The sequence below is a fragment of the Exophiala mesophila genome (assembly GCF_000836275.1).
Source record: "Exophiala mesophila strain CBS 40295 unplaced genomic scaffold supercont1.5, whole genome shotgun sequence".
NCBI classification, from domain to species: Eukaryota; Fungi; Ascomycota; class Eurotiomycetes; order Chaetothyriales; family Herpotrichiellaceae; genus Exophiala; species Exophiala mesophila.
This window is the reverse complement of record NW_015622508.1, coordinates 979,927-1,000,428: the sequence shown is the minus strand read 5'-3', so window position 1 is coordinate 1,000,428 and position 20,502 is coordinate 979,927. Positions and strand designations below refer to the sequence as shown.

General features: G+C 50.4%; 6 protein-coding genes across 6 annotated transcripts; 2 read left to right on the top strand and 4 right to left on the bottom strand.

The window, feature by feature from the left end:
* Positions 1-114: 114 nt before the first annotated feature.
* On the top strand, positions 115-1,799 carry PV10_07131 (uncharacterized protein). The gene is made up of 2 exons (XM_016371993.1): positions 115-705; positions 796-1,799. Exons 1-2 carry the CDS (start codon positions 589-591, stop codon positions 1,765-1,767), a joined length of 1,089 nt encoding a protein of 362 aa, XP_016221325.1. The 5' UTR covers positions 115-588; the 3' UTR covers positions 1,768-1,799.
* Positions 1,757-5,857, bottom strand: PV10_07130 (valine-tRNA ligase). The gene is made up of 3 exons (XM_016371992.1): positions 5,637-5,857; positions 5,396-5,581; positions 1,757-5,146 (listed from the first exon to the last, which is right to left on the bottom strand). The coding sequence occupies exons 1-3, from the start codon at positions 5,665-5,667 to the stop codon at positions 2,076-2,078; spliced, it is 3,288 nt and encodes a 1,095-aa protein (XP_016221324.1). The 5' UTR covers positions 5,668-5,857; the 3' UTR covers positions 1,757-2,075.
* A 379-nt stretch (positions 5,858-6,236) lies between these two features.
* PV10_07129 (uncharacterized protein) lies at positions 6,237-11,306 on the bottom strand (the record flags this gene model as incomplete). The annotated part of the gene is made up of 5 exons (XM_016371991.1): positions 6,237-6,362; positions 6,470-6,706; positions 6,848-6,989; positions 7,045-7,577; positions 9,327-11,306. The coding sequence occupies 5 exons, from the start codon at positions 11,304-11,306 to the stop codon at positions 6,237-6,239; spliced, it is 3,018 nt and encodes a 1,005-aa protein (XP_016221323.1).
* A 1,262-nt stretch (positions 11,307-12,568) lies between these two features.
* On the bottom strand, positions 12,569-15,089 carry PV10_07128 (ATP synthase subunit alpha, mitochondrial). Its single transcript, XM_016371990.1, has 6 exons — positions 14,882-15,089; positions 14,379-14,720; positions 13,858-14,323; positions 13,738-13,811; positions 12,971-13,681; positions 12,569-12,921 (listed from the first exon to the last, which is right to left on the bottom strand). Exons 1-5 carry the CDS (start codon positions 14,954-14,956, stop codon positions 12,971-12,973), a joined length of 1,668 nt encoding a protein of 555 aa, XP_016221322.1. The 5' UTR covers positions 14,957-15,089; the 3' UTR covers positions 12,569-12,921.
* Positions 15,090-15,408: 319 nt separating this feature from the next.
* PV10_07127 (uncharacterized protein) lies at positions 15,409-18,005 on the top strand. Its single transcript, XM_016371989.1, has one exon. It carries the CDS (start codon positions 15,589-15,591, stop codon positions 17,764-17,766), a length of 2,178 nt encoding a protein of 725 aa, XP_016221321.1. The 5' UTR covers positions 15,409-15,588; the 3' UTR covers positions 17,767-18,005.
* Positions 17,925-20,237, bottom strand: PV10_07126 (uncharacterized protein). The gene is made up of 4 exons (XM_016371988.1): positions 19,952-20,237; positions 19,643-19,887; positions 19,337-19,575; positions 17,925-19,266 (listed from the first exon to the last, which is right to left on the bottom strand). Exons 1-4 carry the CDS (start codon positions 20,056-20,058, stop codon positions 18,181-18,183), a joined length of 1,677 nt encoding a protein of 558 aa, XP_016221320.1. The 5' UTR covers positions 20,059-20,237; the 3' UTR covers positions 17,925-18,180.
* Positions 20,238-20,502: the final 265 nt, after the last annotated feature.

The window sequence follows — 20,502 nt, the reverse complement described above, 5'->3', positions numbered from 1 at the left end:
CTCTCTTATCCCTCGGCATCTAACAAACGCCATACCGAGTCTTTCGGATAACGCTATATTGTCCCACTTTAAAAGTTCATTGGCTTTGGAATCTAATCTCCAGTCCAGGTACCCCTCCATGATGCCAATCATGACAATTCCCGAGTCGGATTTCGAAGTGAGCGAAACACGGCATCGGGTCATGTCATGTCATGCTCATGGTTCTGGTCTATGGCGCCATGGAGGTGAAGTCGTCATGATCATGGTCGTTCGATGACTTTCTCTCTACCCCTACCCTTGGGGTCTTAATCCACCGTTCCCACAAACCCCACCTCACTTTGCGAGTCTGCATTTGTCATTTTATACATATACTTGGCCATCTATCGTCGTGGGGCTCCTCCATATGAAGCTCTGAATCCTCTCTACAGAGATACGGTTTGTGTTGATATAGAATACTATACTACTTTCTCTCAGTCTCTGAGATATACTTGGCTGTTACCTTTTTTCGGGACTTTCTCTATCAATCATCTGCCACTGGTACTGACGTCAAGGAAACGAGATATCATCTAAATCAGAACTCGGTTGGACCTCAGAATACATCTTACCACCATGCCTACCTCATTCAAATCCGCCCATGTCTACACCAAAGACAAGACTGGCCTCGATGTCAGGATTGAGGAGAAGCAGCTTCCTATTCAATTGGATCCCAATCAACTTGTGATCAAGGTAAATTTATCCCATCAGCTAGCTTCCATTCCCCCCCTCCCCCCTCCCCCAATCTTCACTAACATCCTCCCCCCCTTTCTCTCTCCTTAGGTCATCGTCTCCGGAACCAACCCCAAAGACTGGAAATATCCCATCGTATTCGCACCCAAGATGTCCGGTCTCAACACCGGCGACGACATCGCTGGAATCGTGCACTCCGTCGGATCCAACGTCACGGAATTCAAACCGGGCGACCGCGTCGCCGCATTCCACGAAATGGGCAAACCGTACGGTTCGTTCGCCGAATACGCCGTCGCGTGGGAGAAGACCACATTCCACCTCCCCAAGGAAACCAGCTTCGAAGAAGCCGCCACCATCCCGCTTGCCGCCATGACCGCCGTCGTGGGTCTGTACGCCCGCCTTGGCCTCCCCGAACCATGGGGCAAAGTCTCCCAAGCCGGCGACGACGCACGTAAAGGCGGCGTTATCGTCTACGGAGCCGCTGGCGCAGTCGGCGCTTTCGCAGTCAAACTCCTCACTCACGCCAACGTCCACCCGATCATCACGGTCGCTGGCCGTGGTATCCCATTTGTGGAAACCCTCATCGACAAATCGAAAGGCGATGTCGTCATCGATTATCGCAAGGGCGATGAAGCCGTCGTTCAAGCTCTCAAGGCGGCTGTCCCTGCTGGTCAGAAAGTCAAATATGCATTTGACGCTGTCAGTGAAAAGGGTTCGTATCAAAATATCTCAAAGGTTCTGGATCCCGAAGCGGGACATTTGTCGTTGGTCTTGCCCGGGAAGAGTTACGAGGGGATTCCAAAGGGGATTACTCAGACTATTACCACTGTGGGAAGTGTGCATGGAAATCCGGATGATTTGGGGGATTTGGGTTATGCGTGGTTTAGGCTGTTTGCAAAGGGGTTGAAGGAGGGTTGGTTTTCGGGTCATCCTTATGAGGTGATTCCAGGTGGTTTGAATGGTGTGCAGACTGGATTGGAGAATTTGAGAGATGGGAAGGCATCGGCGGTTAAATATGTTTACCGTATTGAAGAGACCGAGGGGTTGAGTAGTAAGATTTAAAAGGGTCCGTGAGCTCTCACGGCTCGTGGAATGAATGTAGAATATCTCTCTTTGTATAGAGAATTGAGAACTGAAACCTGAAATTTGTGTACTCTGCAGACCCTTATTCCACGTCCCTCCTCTTGCTCTATTCTGTTTCGAACAGTGAGTGAGTGATATTTGAAAAGTATCTGGATCTGTAAATCCCCCCCTTTTCCTTCTCTTGCAATACCAGTGGTAGCAATACATTCATTTTTACGCGGTCATCTTATCAACAACCATCTGTTAAGAAAAAGACTCCCTCCCTCTCTCCCTCTCTCTCTATTCATTCAACCCTCCAGCTTCAACCTCTCCAAATCCTTCAATGCCTCCTGCAGTCTCTGCACTTCACTTTCACTATCGGCCAATTTCTCCTGTTCCTTCGATCGCGTCTCTTTACTCGCCTTCGCCCAACCTGCTCCACTCATAATCTTCTTACTCTTCTCCACCTTGACCTTCGCATCTTCAATCGCCTTCTCTCTCTTCTTCAACTCCTCGTCAATATCAATTCTACCCACAATCTTCAAGAACACCGCTGCATCGGCATTGATGCTCTGGAGGGCACAGCCAGGAGGTGGACGTGAATCCGCACTCGGTGGAGGAACGATTTCGATTTCCCCTGCGTATTTACCACTCAGAGACTTAAGCGCTGTTTTCTCGGCTGATGCTGTTTTGTATGCAGAGTCGGAATAGGTTTGGATCAGGACGTTGCCGGGTTCTTTGAATCCGTATTGTGAGAATAAGCTGCGGGCGCCGGCCGCGACGTCCATGATGAATTCGTATTCTTGGGCTGCGGCCTCGTTGTCGAGTTCGGAGTGGTATTCGGGGAATTTGGCGATCATGATGCTTTCGGTGCTGTCGCCTTGGCGGCGAGGGAGCTTTTGCCAGAGGTGTTCGGTCAGGAAGGGCATGAGTGGATGCATGAGCAGGAGACCTCCTTCAAGAGCGGTGTAGAGGGTCTGTTGTGCGGATTCTCGGTCGGCGGCGGCGGCTTCTGCGGTGAGAATTGGTTTGGAGTTTTCGATGAATGTGTCGCAGAGAGCGTTGAACCAGTACTGATACAGAGTTCCGGCCACGACGGAGAATTCTCGATTTTCCATGGCTCGGTTGATTTCCTTGGTGGCGACGTTGAGGCGATGCAGGATCCATTTCTCGGCCAATGACTTGGGCTGATTGTCTGTGAGTTTCGCGTTCGGGACGAATCCATCTCCTAGACGGCCGAGAGCGAAGTTGGTTGCTTGATAGATTTTGTTGCAGAATCGTCGCTTGGCCTCGATTTCCCGGATGTCAAATGCAATGTCTCCACCACCGGTTGTGTAATTGACCAAGGTGAATCGGAGAGCATCAGCACCGCATTCTTCGATACCCTTGGGGAAGGCCGACTTTTGATATGCCTTGGCACGTTCGATTTCTGCGGGATCCAAGTTTCCAGAATAGAGTGTCTTGTGCAAGTTATCGAGTGTGATGCCTCGAATGATGTCGAGAGGGTCAACGACGTTGCCGAGCGATTTGGACATCTTTCGTCCTTCTGCATCTCGAATCAGAGAATGGCAATACACTTCGGTGAATGGAACGTCGCCGGTCAGCTTGATGCCCAGCATCACCATGCGAGCCACCCAGAAGAAGATGATATCCCAACCAGTTTCGAGAATGGAAGTGGGATACAGCTCTCGCAGGTCGGATGTTTCTTTTGGCCATCCCAGCGTTGAGAAGGGCCATAATCCGCTGGAGAACCAGGTATCAAGCACATCCTCATCCCAATGCAATGTGAATTTCTGGTTGGGAAACTTCTTCTCGGCTTTGGACTGTGCTTCTTTCTCGTCGGCCGCAGCGACCCAGTATTTTCCATCCGCATCATCGCTGGAGCCGTCTTCGAGTTGGATGAAGTAGGCCGGAGCCCGATGTCCCCACCAGAGCTGGCGCGAAATGCACCAATCTTGGATATTTTGCATCCAAGAGTGATATCGACGGGATTCACTCTCAGGTTTGATCTTAATTCTGCCATCCAGCACAGCTTTGTCGGCCTCTTGAGCCATTTCAGTCATCTTCATCCACCATTGAGGCTTCAGAACGGGTTCGACCACATCCTTGCTACGTTGGCACATGGGGATTGTCATGGCATTGTCCTCCTGCTTGGAATAGAGGCCAAGGGCTTTCAGGTCATTGATCACAGCGTAACGCACATCGAAACGTTTTTGGCCGGCATAAGAACCGGCGTTCTCGTTCAAAGTACCATCATCGTTGAGAATGTTGATGAACTCTAGGTTGTGCTTCTTTCCCTTTGTGAAATCGCTGGGATCGTGCGCAGGGGTGATCTTGACTGCTCCAGTACCGAAATCCTGCTCAACCTCCTCATCTGCAATAATGATGATTTTCCGATTTGGCAGGAAGGGGTGGATGGCGTACTTGCCCACAAGGCTCTTGTATCGTTGATCATCGGGGTGGACGGCAATAGCGGTATCACCGAGCATGGTCTCAGGACGGGTGGTGGCGATCTCGATGAATTCGTGGTTCTTGTACCGGTCAGGAGATGTCGAGGTCTTGGTGGCGGCATCACCATTGTCGATGGGGTACTTGAAGTAGGTGAGGACACCGAACTCAATCATCTTGTCGTAGCCGGGAACCTTCAGCTTGGTGCGTCCGGCCAGCTCTTTATTGTCGACCTCGAGATTCGATAGAGAGGTACTCAAGGCTGAGCACCAATTCACGAGGCGGTTGGCTCTGTAGATGGTGCCTTCTTCAAATAGATCGATGAATGTCTTTTGGACAGCAAGGGACAGGTTGTCATCCATGGTGAAGGCTTCTCTCGACCAATCCATTGAACCTCCCAATCGTTTGAGTTGATTGGTAATGTTTCCATGGTATTTCTCTTTCCAGGTCCAGATTCTTTCGAGGAGACCTTCTCTTCCTAGGTCATGACGTGTCTTGCCCTCCGTCTTGTAGACCATTTTCTCGACAACACTCTGGGTGGCAATGCCGGCATGGTCACAACCAGGAATCCAAGCTGTTGTCTTACCCTGCATTCTGGCATGTCGAATCATGGTGTCTTGAAGGGCATTGGTGAGAGCGTGGCCCATGTGAAGTGAACCAGTGACGTTGGGTGGTGGAATCGGAATGACAAATTTGCCTTCTGGTTTGATCTTTCCATCTTTTGTGAATTGGGGTTTGAAGAAGCCCTTGCTCTCCCACCACTCATAGCGATCGGCCTCGATCTTCTGTGGCTCATATGCGTCGACCGCCGCAGGTTTCTTGATCTTCTTATCCTTTGGCGCTTTTGCTTCGCTGGTAGCGGGTGCTTGTTTTCTGGACTGTTTCTCTTGGAACTTTGCGAGTTTCTCAGCCTTTTTGCGATCCTTCTCAACTGCGGTAGACATGATGGTCAGAATGGAATTGCTCTACGACAGAGCAGCATGGGGGGAAGGATATGGAATTTGATTGTGTAAACGAAGGGCTGTCTACAAGTATGGTCACTAATAAGAGCTTGAGTCACTTTCCCAGTCATACACCACATGTCTGGCGATCCGGTACTTGATCTCTTGTGAGTCATATCTTGCAGTGCAATTTCAAAGTGATCCCAGTCAATACTGCGATCAGCGGGTATCTTGCATACTTTCTTTGGCAGTCTTTTCTTTTCCTGCTTCGCCCATGACAGTCTGTCCCTGGTTGTTGTTCAACTTGTCCGTGCCAGGCACATTCTGACCGAGAGAATCCTTCTTGGCTCCCTCGTTGATTTTGGAGGTGGTTTCGGAGGACACAGGTGGAGGAGGACCGGAGGGAGAGCCAGTCGGGCTACCGGCTGCAGAGAATGAGTCAGTACCATTTTGACATAGTGGTGGGTGGAGCAGGTTTACTGATGTTGTGAGAAGCAGCATTGAAAGCCATGTTGAAACGAGGTAGCCGTCTCCACTGAGGAGGGCGCAACAGGAACGACCTGATCAGTATTTTCGAATAATGGCCTTGCGGCTGGGAAAAGATGGTACAGATCGGGCTGACAGATAGAGGAATGCTATAGGTACAGGTGACTGTAGCAAGCAGAGGAAAGATGATTTGTTTCTTGATATCTTGATTCTTGACTCACAAGGCTGGCATGCGAAAGTTGGAGAAATAATCGAGAATCTGGAATGCCGTCTGATTGGTCAAAGGTCGTTCAGCCTCGCCTCGCTACATTGGTGCCAAGACATTGTTTGATACAGACAAGGCCACATAAAACAGGGGTGGACGGTTACCAAGAGAATATAAAGGTTCAGATCAACAGTGAGACTATCATTCCTAACTTTCTCCCAGAGGAGAACATCCCCTGATGATCATGTTCCAGACCTGTACTCGTTCCTCCTCCATCGAAAATGCACAGCTCGTGACCATTCAAAATTCCTTTCCACCGTCGAGTGATTCAACCAAGCCCCTGACCAATCTCATCCATCACATCTAACCTCAGTCCATATGTCAATATGTCACGACTCCATGTCTACAGCGCGCGTGACACCATCAACAGCTTGATGATGTGATCCTCCAATAGGGGCTCCGCATTCAGGACAGCGAGCTTGTTCCATTGGCATACCACATTCTCCGATCGCGAACTGGATGGATGCTAAATCAGTGAAATGCCTCCTTCAATGTCGGGATAAGGGTAGGTCTAAGATAAATCAAGACGAAAGGAGGTCGGGGATAAAGGAAACATGCGTACCGGATGTCCATTGACACAGTTATACCAGTGGCCAGAATGAGTCGCAATGCCACTCCGTCCACTTAACGTCGCCTGCTTAATGGCAGTGAGCTCTTCCGCTGACACACTTTCATACCATCCCTCTCCCAGTATCTTGAGACTCTCCTCAACCGCCACGTGTAGCTTGTCGGCATTCAGGAATGGCAGCTTGAAAAGCGCGTGCTTCCCATTGTCGCGGAACCATTCACCCATTACACACTTTAGAAGATGTTAGTAAAATATACGTAGCGAGTAGCAGCTGCAACTAACGCTAAGTCGCCTACAGAGCTCTAGAAATCACTTCTATACACTCTCTCTAGCCTCCAGTGCACCCTCTCCAGGGCACTCTCTCCAGGGCACTCTCTCCAGGGCACTCTCTCCAGAGCACCCTCCATATAGCACCTCTCTCCAGGGCACTCTCTCCCTGGCACCCTCCATGTAGCACTTCTCTCTAGGGCACTCTCTCCAAGGCACCCTCCATATAGCACTTCTCTCTAGGGCGCTCCGTAGGATAATATGAAGTTAATCCACCATAATCCGCGTGGGACCGGTTCTACTTAGGTCGAAGGATAATCATTCGGATCTGGTTAGATGGTGTGGTATGTTGACTGGAGGAGAAGATAGTGGTAAAAAGAGCCTCGACGGCCAGAAAACGTGCTCGGGCACGGGGCACCAGCGATACTGGTGGCAATGGAGACCAGCAGAGCAGACCAACATGGTGGAGTCTGGCACCTTTGTCAAAGGCGGCTCTAACACGGCTTGGCAGCTTTGGTGAGTCTCTAGTTGAATAGACCTCAAGCCTAGCATCCGCACCGTCGATTGAGTCGGTGCCAGAGCCAGTATAGACAAGTTTCTGTTGGATCGTGCCATCTCTCAAGATGAGCAAGACAATATAGACAGCCCAGAGATCTTCATCCGAGTCAAGCGTAGGAGGAGACTCGAAGAAGGCGAACTGGGGCGGTGAGGGTGACTCAAGGACGGAGAGCATGCCGGGGGCGAATTTTAGCGGATTCTCGGCACAGATTTGATCAAATTCTGGCTTTGAAGGGAGAATAGAGTAGAAGACTTGGTTGACGGACAACTCTGGACCCTTGATATTATGATTTGTCTAGGTTAGGTCGTTGACGAGGTCGCCGACGAGTGCCATTGTCATGTAGCGAGACTGCTACAGACACGCCGGAGGGCTCAGGACAGCAGGAAAGAGAGATAAAGGATCTACAGTCTCAATGACTGGGATTGGCTAGCTACAATAGCTATGTAGGTGTTGTTGTTGATCTTCTGGGTTGCTTGCTAAAGAGAAATAGAGAGGAAAAGGAGGAGGAGGAGGAGGAGGAGGAGGAGGAGAAAGAAGAGGAGGAGGAGAAAGAAGAGGAGGAGGAGAAAGAAGAGGAGGAGGAGAAAGAAGAGGAGGAGGAGAAAGAAGAGGAGGAGGAGAAAGAAGAAGAGAAAGAAGAGGAGGAGGAGAAAGAAGAAGAGAAAGAAGAGGAGGAGGAGGAGGAAGAGGATATATCCAGTACGAGGGGTTCCTGCCGTCTATACCTCATCACGTGGTGTCACGTGCTCACGTAGCCTGTAACGAGTCTAGAAAGGTGGGATGTGTAGCTGCAGGAAGGTAAGACCAGCTCTAGGAAGGTGTGATGTAGGTCCGGGAAGGTGGTAAGTGTACTCTAGGAAGAAAGCTCTACTCATTACTACCTTGAGGGGGAGAAAAGAAGGGAAATTCTCGACATCTCATCAGCAACAGCACGGTTGATGACCCGATTGTATCTTTGCGTCACGTACTGTCTGACTGGACATTTGCAATCTGGACATCGAGGAACGCCGCCAGCAAAGGCGCCAGTGATGTCTGCGAGCCCTGTAAACCGGCCACAGTGGTCCACAGCATACACCTCACTCATGACCAAAAGGCCATCAAGACTTTCTGCTGTGAAGAAGTGACGACATCCAAGAACAACCACGGGGAGTTCATCAACATCGACCTCGGCATATGTCTTCAACTCGAGCAGATCCACTCGAGCATCCTGTTTCATCGAACACTGGTGACAGTACTGGTCAGGGCAAGTCTCGCCACAAAAGCCTGGGCACTGATGGCCGCAGCGAAGATTTTTGGTACAACGCTGGTCGCAAGGTAGCCTGTTAAGGTAGCCTGTTACAGGGAGCAGAACAGGGCATGGTGCAAGCTCCCTGGTGTTCGCACGACCACGTGCATGGTTCGATACATGGAGCACATGCTTCGTGGCAGACTAGCTTACACCGAGAATGTTGACACCGGACTTCGCAAGGAGAGACACAAAGACCGCAATCGGTTCCATCATGGCATGGCTTGCGACAGATGTGATTGCATGCTCCAAATGCCCTTCCACATAGTTTTCGGCATTTCTGGTGAGAAATTGTAGATAGTTTCTGTCTTGGTATTGAACTTCCCACAAGTGCCGGGGCAAGGGTGACCGCACGAAAGGAATTTTTCACAAGGCGTTGAACATAGGGAGTGATCCACAGCGACGTCCACATTACAAGCCACCTCGACAGTGTGATTACAGCCAGGGACTGTCTTTTCGACCAGGACGTTGCAAACAACTGACGTGGGATTTTGGGAAATGTGGCACAAGACGTTATCCTTGACATGGCCACAAGGAAGCTGGACACCGTTCACCTTTATACAACACTTTCCGCGATCCTCTCCACAAGTTTGCTTCTGGCATGGATGCTTACAAGGATCAAAGAGGAGTCGACAAGGCTGTGGACAAGCGAAGACATCGTGCATGCTTTCTGAGTGACACCTGGCCTGGCACATGTGACCACGGTCGGGTAGGCGCCAGATGCAGGCTAATCGGCAAACTCCTTCAGGACTGAGCCTTGGAAAGTCGTCGGGCTCCGAGACTTGGATGGCTGTATCTTGATGCCTCGGGCAGCAAAGTCCCAGTGAGCCGCCGAGAGAGTCAGAAGACCGGAGCATTTCTATGACCTTTTGCCACATTGGTATGTTCGAATAGGTTTCCACATTACCAATGAGGTACATGCCGTGCTGAGCACGAGTAAGGAGAACATTGATGCGATTTGTCGTCCTGAGAACGGGTCCTAACTCAGTTGTCTTTTTACAATGCATCAGGACTTTCATGAGCTGAATGCCTAGGAAAGACTTGCCAGTCCCGGGCGGCCCTTGGGTGAGCACATATACTCGAATCAGGGCCTGAAGCAATGCTTGACACTGCCCTCGATCCAGATTCCTTCGACGTTCCATCTCACTGAGAAGGTCGGCATCATTTGCTGATGAAAACGGATCGATAAAGATGCCAGGGTCACGAGGTTCGCCTTCCTTGAGCAAAGATTCCAGCGAGAAACGGAATCCGGGGACCCGAGAGTAGAGTGGCGGTGGAATATGCACTTCTGCAGCACCACCAGCATCGTTTAATTTTCCGGGGAGGATCCATTGGCAGAAAGGCAATCTGCTGTGTCGTTGCATGTCTTGCAAATTCTCGAGGATTGTTACAAATGTGGCTGGCAAGACCCCAGGGTATTCTATCAGCAACCCTTTGACCTTTTCGTAGCTGAGTCGAACAGCAGACTCTACGTTCACGACATCGTGATCTACCAGCTTGGCAGTGATCGTGATTTGATCATCTCTGTTCTTTTCGCGGCGGTCTTTGTTTGTCTCTGTCTTTGTCTCAGTCGCGACGAAGAATAGAGGATGAAGCTCACCACCCTGAAAGGAAATAAATGATAGGAGGACCCCATCAGTGAGCCGTCTGGATTCCTTCCACCATTTGATCTTCTCGGAGGCGGGCATTTTAAACATTATGAGTGGTTGCGTGAAGGTGACGCTCATACTGAGACCCTGTCGACTGTCAAAACCAACGTAGCTGATACAGGCGTTGGCGTACTTGTTGGCTCTGAAATCACCCAAGTCGACTTTTGGGAGATTCGGATTTTGCTTCACCGCATCCGCGACACCTCCGAGCAGGTCCTTCAGTTGACCGAACGTGTCATAACGAAGGAGGCGGAAATGTGTGTCAATGTGGCGCACACCTTCATCAGCAAGAAAGGAAGGTTCGTCTCGGTCGGTCGACGGTAAGAAGTCAGGTTCGTCAGTCACAATTTCCTCACGAGTTGGAAAAATCTTGATTTTCATGATATCTGCCTTATCGTTGTCGTGACGGTCTCGCGGCATGTCCATGACACGAGGATATCTTGACGTAGCCATGATCCCGGCATGTGCTTCCTGTGGTTCTTGCTCCGGGGCCAACAAGCCTCTCGCACGAGCTATCATCGCACGCATTTCTCTAATATGGCTCGTGACCAGGGCTGTCATGTGGGATGGACCGTCTCCATTGATCAGATGGACCGCATTCTCTATGGAGCCGATGAGACCTTCGAGGTCATCATTGAATCTAGCCCTTGACTCTCTTCTCAGAAGTTCGCGGAGGGTGATCGATGCCGCGATCAAGGTTGTTTCGATGGTTGCAGGTCCAGTCAGAGAGGTCTCCTCAACATGAGCGAGGACCAAGTTCTCACAAAGATGCTGGAAGAAAGGGACTGCCCGTGTGCCATTTGTGCCCCCAATGAAGTTGTATAGCCCGCCGACGAAGGTGTCGACAGAGAGACAGTCGAGGAAAGAGGAGTGTGTTATAACCAGGAGGAATGGTTGTATTTGTCGAAGGAATGAGTCAAAGGCGCCGGATTGTACTCGTGTGCTCATCAACTGCCTCATATGATCACGACCAAAATATTCTTCGTTATCCAGGTCCCTCGGGACCATTTGTTTCCACTCTCGTTCATCTCCGTTCAATATGGTGAGTGCCCCGTTCCATAGGGCTGACATGGAAGTCTCGTCATATATTCGATATGGAGACTTGAGGATCCTTTTCCAAGACAGGTAGTTATCTTTAGCCTTCATTTGTTCAACAGATTCTTCAGGCCGTTCTGATCGCTCTTGCCTCCAACGCTCACCATTGTTGTCTGCGGAAAGGTCGTGAGAGAAATGGCAGTCTGAGCCATATCTGCACCGCCCAGTCGAAAAGTGTCGACACGGTCGTTGTTCTGTTGAACCCCTGCCGCGTACTCCTCTGTCCCCTCCCCTTCCTCCACGCCAGCTGCTTCCTCTTCCTTGCCTCCCTGAAAAGCCCGAGGTGGGAGTGTGAATGCCCCAGGAAGCCATGAGAATAGACTAGCCTTGATTGTGTTTCCCGGAGCTTTAGTCCTAGCGAAAAAAGGCAAGGATCGAGAAGAGAAAGACTTGTCGATCTTGTGCTGGATGAGCTCGTGAAGGCGTCCACTTATGCTACATTTTGAAGGTCAATACTGTCAAACATGGGCTTGACGAGTTGCTGTATTTTCCTCGAACAACATGGTAATGGCGTCTGCCTAAGGAAATTCGCGGCCAGCTGCTGGAGGATGTCCACATCGTTGGAGGATATCTACATCCCATGGAGCAAGTACCAAACAACCGAACCCTGTCTGGCCTGTCATCGGTGGACACGACTGCTGCAGGTAAAATACAATTTTCTCTCTCTCCAACGTTATTGGGCCAGTTTCGATCCTCCATGATTGGTACGGCGAGAGACATGATTCAGCCGCAGGAACCCGTGGTGAAAAGTGGTAATTCAGACCTCGCTTTAGGACCGGTGTGACACCTAGAGCCGTACTGCGTGTCGACTGCCAATGAGATCTGCCTAGCAACTCAGCTCCTTCTGCAGAAGACAGGGGTAAGGATCTAGATATCATCGGCGTGAACCAAGTAATAAATCAGTTCCACAAGTCGCCAATTGTTTGCCAACACTTGAGCCGCCAAGACATGTTTGCCTCAATGATCCCAATTCTAAGCGACTTACATGAGTGTATATGCTGCTTGAATGATGAGATGGAGGCGGCCATTCGAGTGTCTAGAGGGACTCTGGTGGTTGTAGGGTTAGTTATACTCCAGGAAAACGCCGGGGTTTCTATCGGGTATTTTGTCTCGGAACAATCAAGATAACGATTGCTGTGGTGGGCCAGGAATGTGTCGATATCAAAATTGAAGAGCGGTGTTGTCACGAGGCACCTCATGATCGAATCAAGTTGCATGCACAGACCTATGCATTTGAGAGACATTTTCCGCTGGTCGAGTTAATGCTCACCCGAAATGATTGGGATAGGACCATGCCAGCCATCTCTCCAGACTGCTTAGGGCTTCAGCCTTTCCCATCGACTTCTCTACTTGACTTAGGCGTCCACAACATCAAGATAGCACCACATGCACATCAGTAACATATGAAATTGATTGAGGATTGGGAGGATGTATCTAAATACACAACGACACTTCCTAAACTACTCCGCAGGCCCATCTTGCACATGTTGGCAGCATCGCTCTGTAGATGTCGCTAGGGGAGCATTCGAAGTCCATCTTCAATCAAGCCGGAGATTTGTACAAGCGATTCTTTTTTGGAACTTCTCCACGTCTGTCTCGGTCAGTATGATAGATAATACCTAGAGTACGAGCTAGCATACCTATGAGGTGAAGGTCTTGGTGAAAGAGACAACCACATCCTTCAATTGAGCCTCGAGATCCTTGCTGAGCTGACCTTCCTTATCGATTCTGGCCAACAGCTCTTGCTGGTCAGACTTGAGGTGGGCGAGGAAATCAGACTCCCACTGCAGAATCTTGGCGACGGGCACACTGTCCAAGTGACCGTTGACACCAGCGTAGATCAGAGGAACCATTTCGTTGACAGCCATAGGTGAGTATTGCTTCTGCTTGAGCAGCTCGGTCAGACGTTCACCACGGTTCAAGGTTTGCTTAGTGGCAGCATCCAAATCAGAGCCGAATTGGGCGAAAGCTGCGACTTCTCGGTATTGGGCCAAGAAGAGTTTCAGGGAACCAGCGACCTGCTTCATGGCCTTGAGCTGAGCAGCGGAGCCGACACGAGAGACGGAAAGACCGACGTTGATGGCAGGTCGGACACCCTTGTAGAAAAGTTCGGCTTCCAAAAAGATCTGGCCATCGGTGATGGAAATGACGTTGGTGGGAATATAAGCAGACACATCACCACCCTGAGTCTCAATGACGGGTAGAGCCGTCAAAGATCCACCTCCATGCTTGTCGTTCAACTTGGCAGCACGTTCCAACAATCGAGAGTGAAGATAAAACACATCACCCGGGTAGGCCTCACGACCAGGTGGTCGTCTCAATAGGAGTGACATCTGACGGTATGCCACGGCCTGCGTCGGTAGTCAGTATTGTAATACAAGAAAACAGTGATATGGACAAAATTTACTTGTTTCGTAAGATCGTCATAAATAATTAAGGCATGCTTGCCGTTGTCACGGAAGTGCTCCCCCAAAGCAGTGCCTACAGAAGAAGTTAGCAGATGAGAAGTATTTCAAGGTCAACATACCGGTGAAAGGAGCAATGTATTGGAGAGGAGCGGCCTCAGAAGCAGTGGCAGCAACGACGATGGAATAACGCATAGCATCATTCTCCTCAAGGGTCTTGACGAGCTGGGCAACAGTGGATCGCTTTTGTCCAACGGCAACATAGACGCAGTAGAGTTTCTTGGTCTCATCGTTGCTGCTGTTCCATCTCTTTTGGTTGAGCATAGCATCAAGAGCGACGGCAGTCTTTCCGGTTTGACGATCACCAATGATCAACTCACGCTGGCCACGACCAATGGGTACCATGGCGTCGACAGATTTGAGACCAGTCTGTACAGGTTGGTTGACGGATCGTCGGGGAAGGATACCAGGGGCCTTAAGTTGAGCTCGGGATCGCTTATCGGTCTTGATGGGACCCTTTCCATCGATGGGGTTACCGAGAGCATCAACGACACGACCAAGCATGGCCTCGCCGACGGGGACATCGACCTAGATGTTATTAGTCGTATATCGAATAATGTGGTAGCTCCAAGGGTATACTCACAATCTGGCCAGTACGCTTGACAGTCTCACCTTCCTTGACCAAACGATCGGAACCGAAGAGCACAACACCGACTTGGCCAGCTTCCAAGTTCATGCACATTCCCTTGACACCAGAAGAGAACTCAACCAACTCTTCGGCTTGGACATTGCTCAAACCATGGACACGGGCGATACCGTCACCGACGGACAAGACACGGCCAGTTTCGGCAAGACCAGCTTCTTCCTGAACACCACGGATTCTCTGCTCGAGGATTGAGGAAACTTCAGTGGGGGAGGCTTTGGCATCGGCGGCGTATGATCGGATCTGTTTGGTGGCCGCGTTGAAGGGGGCAACCACGCGGGTCTGGAAAAATATTTGATCAGTGGTCTGGTCACGTTGGATAAGGGTTTTCAAGGCCTCTAGATCACTGTTGGAGCTTCGAAGAGGATTCTTGCAGCTCATGCAGGTGCTTGCGAGGTGGTTTGAAGCTCTTTTGAATAGGTTGAGCAGGAAATGGAGCTTACCGAAGCTATTCTACCGGAGGCCGTGACAGCACCGGCAAGGCGGCCGGATTGGCGCAGAAGGTTTCTTGACATCATCTTGCCTACTCGTGAAGCTAGAACAAAAGCCTTCCGAGAAGCAGAGGAGCGATGAGATGGAGTGGAGGAGGAGGGGAGATTGATCGAATGTAGATGCTTTGAGAATCGGGAGTTGAAGATTGAAGGAGCTTCGAGTTCAATTCAGGAATTGACGCTAGCAGAGCCTTGGCGGAGAAATTCACGTGACTATATAGGTGCGAATACGGAGGTGATTGCCCTAGTATTTTAGTGTCAGCTAGAATGCTGGTTTTTCACCCATTAATCGTTAGCTCAAGTCGCTAGGGATATCTCCAAACAAACAAACCCTTACGTGGCCCAAAGGTGTAAAGCAGCCTCGAACTTTTGTCATCTGCGCCAGGCTGTCACGGTTGACAGGGGATTCTGCAGGCGCACGCTCACTACTGGGCTCCTTAGAGCCTACGATTACTTGCGGCTGTGCAACCAACCTTCCTGAAGGATCGCAACGCAACTTAAACAAAATCCCAGGAGTTACGAGAGGAGCCTAGGAGGTGCCTGTGACCATTTTCTCCGGTCCCTCGAATTCCACAAATTTTGGGCCCATCCCTGTGTCATGTTCCTTTCAGCGGCATGCTTCTTTTCATGATCATCGAAGCCCAGATCACCTCTCCACCATGTCTTCGACTGAACTCCAAAGACCTTCCCACCCTCCCACATCGAAAGCCAATGTTGCCTCACCCCAGCTGACCTCAGAGGATGTCGAACTCGGGCCAATGCAGAATGGTCAAGCGGAAGCCACCCAGATACCTCTAGAGGAGGATATCATGCAATGCGCAAGAATCGGCGCTCTCGAACACATCCAGAAAATGTTCCAGTCTGGGAAATATGATGCAAAACATAAAGATGAAGACGGGATCACTCCTTTACATTGGGCTGCTATCAACAACCAATACTTGGTCTGCAAATACTTGGTCGAACAAGGTGCAGACGTCAACGTCAAAGGAGGAGAGTCCAATGCCACGGCAGCGATGTGGGCGGCGCAACGATGCCACTTCTACATCGTTCATCTTCTGTTGCAAAACGGCGCCGACCCTTTACTGACAGATGGCCAAGGTTACAACATTCTTCATCTAGCGACCATTGACGGAAACGCCTTGCTCCTAATCCTCCTCCTTCAGCAGAACATTCCCGTGGACATCCCCGATCCCCAAGGACATACCAGCCTGATGTGGGCTGGGTACAAAGGATGGTCAGCTTGTGTCGACTTACTTCTACGTTGGGGAGCCAATGTCAATGCGGCAGATGACAACGGATATACTCCACTGCACTGGGCGCTGGTTAAAGGCTCGAAGCCCTGCTTGGACAAAATCATTGAATATGGCGCCGATAGATTCGCCAAAACGAACGAAGGCAAGACTCCCGCCGTATGTGCCGAAGAAATGAGCACCAAAAGACCGTATATACGTGCCCTAGCCGATCACGGATATGATGCGACTGGCAACATCAAAACTCTCCCACTGAATCTACACACCGTTGTGCGCGACCGCTCGAAAATGTCCAAGTTTTTCTTCTTATACCCCTTTCTAATCCTGCCGATTGGCTTGTACCTTATCACGCATTTCGAAATCTACATTGGAGGACCGGTCTTCTTGGTTGTATGCTTGGGACTGCAATACCTTGCTCAACGGATTGCCAGGCTTGGGCCTCCCGACTTTCATGTCATTCACAAGACTCCTTACTTGGCAGGCATATTCGCTGCCACTCTGTTCTGGATCGGCTTCGACTTTGTGACTTCGATCCTACCAACCACATTCTCGACAAGTCCTTTCTCATCCCTCATTTTCGCCCTGGCGTTTGCAAGCACCTCATATTTCTATTTTACAGCCATGCACTCCGACCCAGGGTATGTACCGAAACTGGCATCTCGGAACCAACAACGCGCTGTCATCGAAGAGCTATTCTCCCTCTGGAAATTCGACGAAGACAATTTCTGCGTGCAGTGCATGGTCCGCAAACCTCTAAGATCCAAACACTGCCGAAGATGCAATCGTTGCGTGGCGAAACAGGACCACCATTGTCCATGGATCCACAACTGTGTGGGAAACAACAACCTCCGGCACTTTTACATCTACATCCTCAGTCTCGAGGTTGGAATCATCGTCTACGTGCGCCTGGTACTCAGCTACCTCCCCCTCCTTCCCGCACCTGCAGACGAAGTGGCCGCCCAATGCAACATCCTGACCCCATCGATCTGCAGCTTCGTCCTCCGCGATCCCTGGACCGTCGCCTTAACAGTGTGGGCGTGTCTGCAACTGATCTGGGTCACCATGTTGATCGTGGTTCAGTCTGTACAAATATCCAAAAACCAAACGACGTATGAAAACATGAAACGTCACGAAAATTCATCTTCACCACGTCCTATTCTCCCCCAACACCGCCATCAAATCACCCAAGGCGCAACATCAGCAACTACTTCCCTCAACGACACAGCCGCCGCATCTACACGAATCGACCCCATCCCTCGCCGACCAGATGGATGTCTCACGCGGTGGAAGAAGTTGATTGGTCTAGATGCGTTTTTGGCCACTGCGTCAGATGCATCCCAGGGGACGTTGCAGTCCCGCAATAGAAACCCGTTCTCTCGCGGTTGTATTGGCAATTGTCGCGATTTCTGGATGGATCCGGCCCCGTTGTTTGGGAAGAGAAATAATGGCGAGGGGTATCTTGGTGGTGAGATTGTCGATTATACACGTCTGTACGATGTACCGTTGAGGTTGAGAGGTGGTGGGAGTAGAACGAGAGGCATGGCTTATGAGAGTGTGGCTGACCATGACGTTGATGAAGAGGTATGATGATAGGCGTTTGGACATGGACATGGACATGAACAGGAACGTAACATGGACATGGACATGGTCTACTTTAACGTAACTTTACATCATTGCGATTGGAGTTCCTTGCTTTGTACCTACCAACCAACTAGCCATGACATACTTAGGAAGTCACTGTAGAACAAGGAGTGAGACAAGTGAAGGGATCTTGCTCAACTAGATGTCTCTATCGCAATGTCTCCATAGGTGGTCCTGAACTAAGTACTTATAGTCATCTTCCTTCCAAGTGAGAAGCTCCTTGTATCGTTCGAACCCTATCAAACCAGTCTTTCCTCATGATTGCATTGCATCCATTTTCTTCTCTTGTTCTCTAGAGACCTGCACAACGTGACCATAGCATTAAGTTGTCTTTTTCTCAGACCGGTTCTAGATCATATCTCAATGACGCCGGCGCACTCGAACCGGTAAGCCATCCAACATGGGCAAGGTCAGACTATTTGCGCTGGTCCTCTCTTGACCATTCGTACGATTCGTCGCAGACTGATCCTTATCTGCCTCCCTCTCGAGTTCGTCCTCAAGCTCAAATTCAAACTCTGCCAGAACGGTGCCCAGAACCCAACATACCATAACTTCTGCCATCTTCTTACCCAAGCAGGCACGCGGCCCGCCGTTGAAGACTGGGAACTCAGCCTCGGATCTTCTAACAAGTCGTTTTCCTGAATCATCGAGCCAGCGTCCGGGGCGGAACGATTCGGCGTCGGGTCCAAAGGTCAATGTGGACCGGTTTAGTGCCCAGATACACCAGACGACAACGGCATCCTTGGGAAGAAAGGTTCCGTCGGGGAGAGTCAATGGGGCAAGGGTCTGTTTGATTTCGAAGGGTATTGGTGGGTACAGGCGGAGAGATTCATAGAAGATGGAATATAAAGTGGGGAGAGAGGCAGGTTGAAGATGAGACATTGTGATGGCGGGTGGGGTCGTTATTAAATCGTCTTCGATAGTTGTGGAGTCAGGCGCAGATTGCTCGACATGGGGAATATGTTCGGACGACGGAGAGGAAGGAGGAGTTTGGAAAGGATCGAAGACTTTGTCGATTTCGGTGTGAAGTTGAGGTAGAATTTCTGGATTGCGCAACAGTGCGTACATGGTCCATGTCAGACTCTGGGCGGTTGTATCACGGCCAGCGCTGAGAAAGTTCAATGCTGCATCGGCCACGATTGTCGGGTTGGGAAAGCTCTCAATCAAGCTGTCAATGAGGGTACCAAATCCTGAACCAAGACCATCGCCAGGAGGACCTCCGTCCGCCTCTGTGATCAGGCTTTCGAATGCTGTGCGAGCTCGTCTTTTGCGTGCGTTGAGTATGATGTGTCGTCCGAATTGCTTGACTTCTCGGAGTGAGGCACGGAAGGCCCCCCCGGTGAAGATCTCGGTGAGTCTCCAAAGAGGGTTTTGAAAACGCAGGCCGATGTTGTTAGAGGCATGGTCGAATGCCACGCTGAAGGGGTGGTCGGGTGGTATTTCCATCTTAGAGCTGGTGTTAATTAGCTCTCGATATGACGGAGGTGAGAGTTGAAGGGAGCAAATGAATACTCACATCATACGCCATATAACCCACAACGGTCGTGGTCAAGTCGAGAAAGAGTTTCTGCAGATCGACGACAGTGTTGTCCTCAGCAGCCTGGGAAAGCAGTCTTTGCATCCCTGAATCGGAGTGATAGACTTCTGGAAGGACATCCTCGATCATAGAGTCTAGGGTGGCACCACCAAAGAACTTTAGACCTGCTTTACGCTGGGCTTTCCACAAATCCCCCGTGGCATTAATGATGCCATATCCTTGATTTTCTAAAGTTAGTCATACGGTTGTGGATGGAAGCAGATCGGTGGGGTGGTGTTGCTGTACCAAAAAGATCCCATGATCGATCGGTGAAGAAGTCGCCTTTTGTGATGTTGGCTTCGTTCTTCAAGACATATTCGAGATTGTCTGGACTGTTGATGACGACCCCAGGAGGGAGAGAAGGGACGGAGATCTCAAAGGTCTCATGGCCGAAGAGCTTCTGGCATTTGACGAACCAAGAGAAAAGTTGGTGTCGTGGTTTGAGAAAGTGAATGGCATTGCCTAGGAGGGGAAGAGTATTGGGTGGTCGTCTGATGATGGTGGTTAGGTCAGGTCACCGTGGGGAATAGGGCTTCTGAGAATGTCAAGACCTACCTCAACTTCTTACCATCCCGATGTACTCTTGTCCGGGCCTGAGAGAAGTAGACCAGAAAGACAAAAGCTGCCAATGCCCCCGTCCACAGGAAGGATGAGGTGATCATTGTGCTTGGAATAGGCCAAGTCCTTCCCAAGGATCAAGCCATTGTTGGATGCATTCCGCCTTGCACGTTTGGGGATTATTGGGTCATGATGGCTCCAGGCGATTGAAGTGCTCAAGATGCATTTATGGGGTACTGGACGAGGATTTATCTGAAGTGTAGGACAGAGAGGATGAGAGATGTGGGTTGGGTGAGGTGGCAATATGCAACAGAGTACCTTACGTACGATGGAGAGATAGAGAGTGTTCTTTGAGCAAGTGGTAAGCGTCCTTTCCTTACTTAGAATGACTGATTAGGGAGGCTAGTGCCCCAAGTCACCCCCCAAAACAAGTCGAAGGCTAGCCCGCGGCGCCCTAACCACACCTAAAGAGCCCCTAGGGATCCCTCCTTCCCCCCCACTATCAGTCTCTGGGTATTGGGATTGGAATCTCCGTGTCTATGATTCGT

Coding starts and splice junctions, on each gene's coding strand:
- PV10_07127 (XM_016371989.1), top strand. CDS start 15,589: ATGTCTTCGACTGAACTCCAAAGACCTTCCCACCCTCCCACATCGAAA.
- PV10_07130 (XM_016371992.1), bottom strand. CDS start 5,667: ATGGCTTTCAATGCTGCTTCTCACAACATCA. Junction 5,582..5,636: donor TGCTGCTTCTCACAACATCA/GTAAACCTGCTC, acceptor CATTCTCTGCAG/CCGGTAGCCCGACTGGCTCT. Junction 5,147..5,395: donor AGAAAAGACTGCCAAAGAAA/GTATGCAAGATA, acceptor TGTCTACCGCAG/TTGAGAAGGATCGCAAAAAG.
- PV10_07126 (XM_016371988.1), bottom strand. CDS start 20,058: ATGATCACCTCATCCTTCCTGTGGACGGGGGCATTGGCAGCTTTTGTC. Junction 19,888..19,951: donor CGGGATGGTAAGAAGTTGAG/GTAGGTCTTGAC, acceptor CACCATCATCAG/ACGACCACCCAATACTCTTC. Junction 19,267..19,336: donor TGGGTTATATGGCGTATGAT/GTGAGTATTCAT, acceptor ACCAGCTCTAAG/ATGGAAATACCACCCGACCA.
- PV10_07131 (XM_016371993.1), top strand. CDS start 589: ATGCCTACCTCATTCAAATCCGCCCATGTCTACACCAAAGACAAGACT. Junction 706..795: donor CCAATCAACTTGTGATCAAG/GTAAATTTATCC, acceptor CTCTCTCCTTAG/GTCATCGTCTCCGGAACCAA.
- PV10_07128 (XM_016371990.1), bottom strand. CDS start 14,956: ATGATGTCAAGAAACCTTCTGCGCCAATCCGGCCGCCTTGCCGGTGCT. Junction 14,721..14,881: donor CCTCCGGTAGAATAGCTTCG/GTAAGCTCCATT, acceptor ATATTTTTCCAG/ACCCGCGTGGTTGCCCCCTT. Junction 14,324..14,378: donor TCAAGCGTACTGGCCAGATT/GTGAGTATACCC, acceptor AATAACATCTAG/GTCGATGTCCCCGTCGGCGA.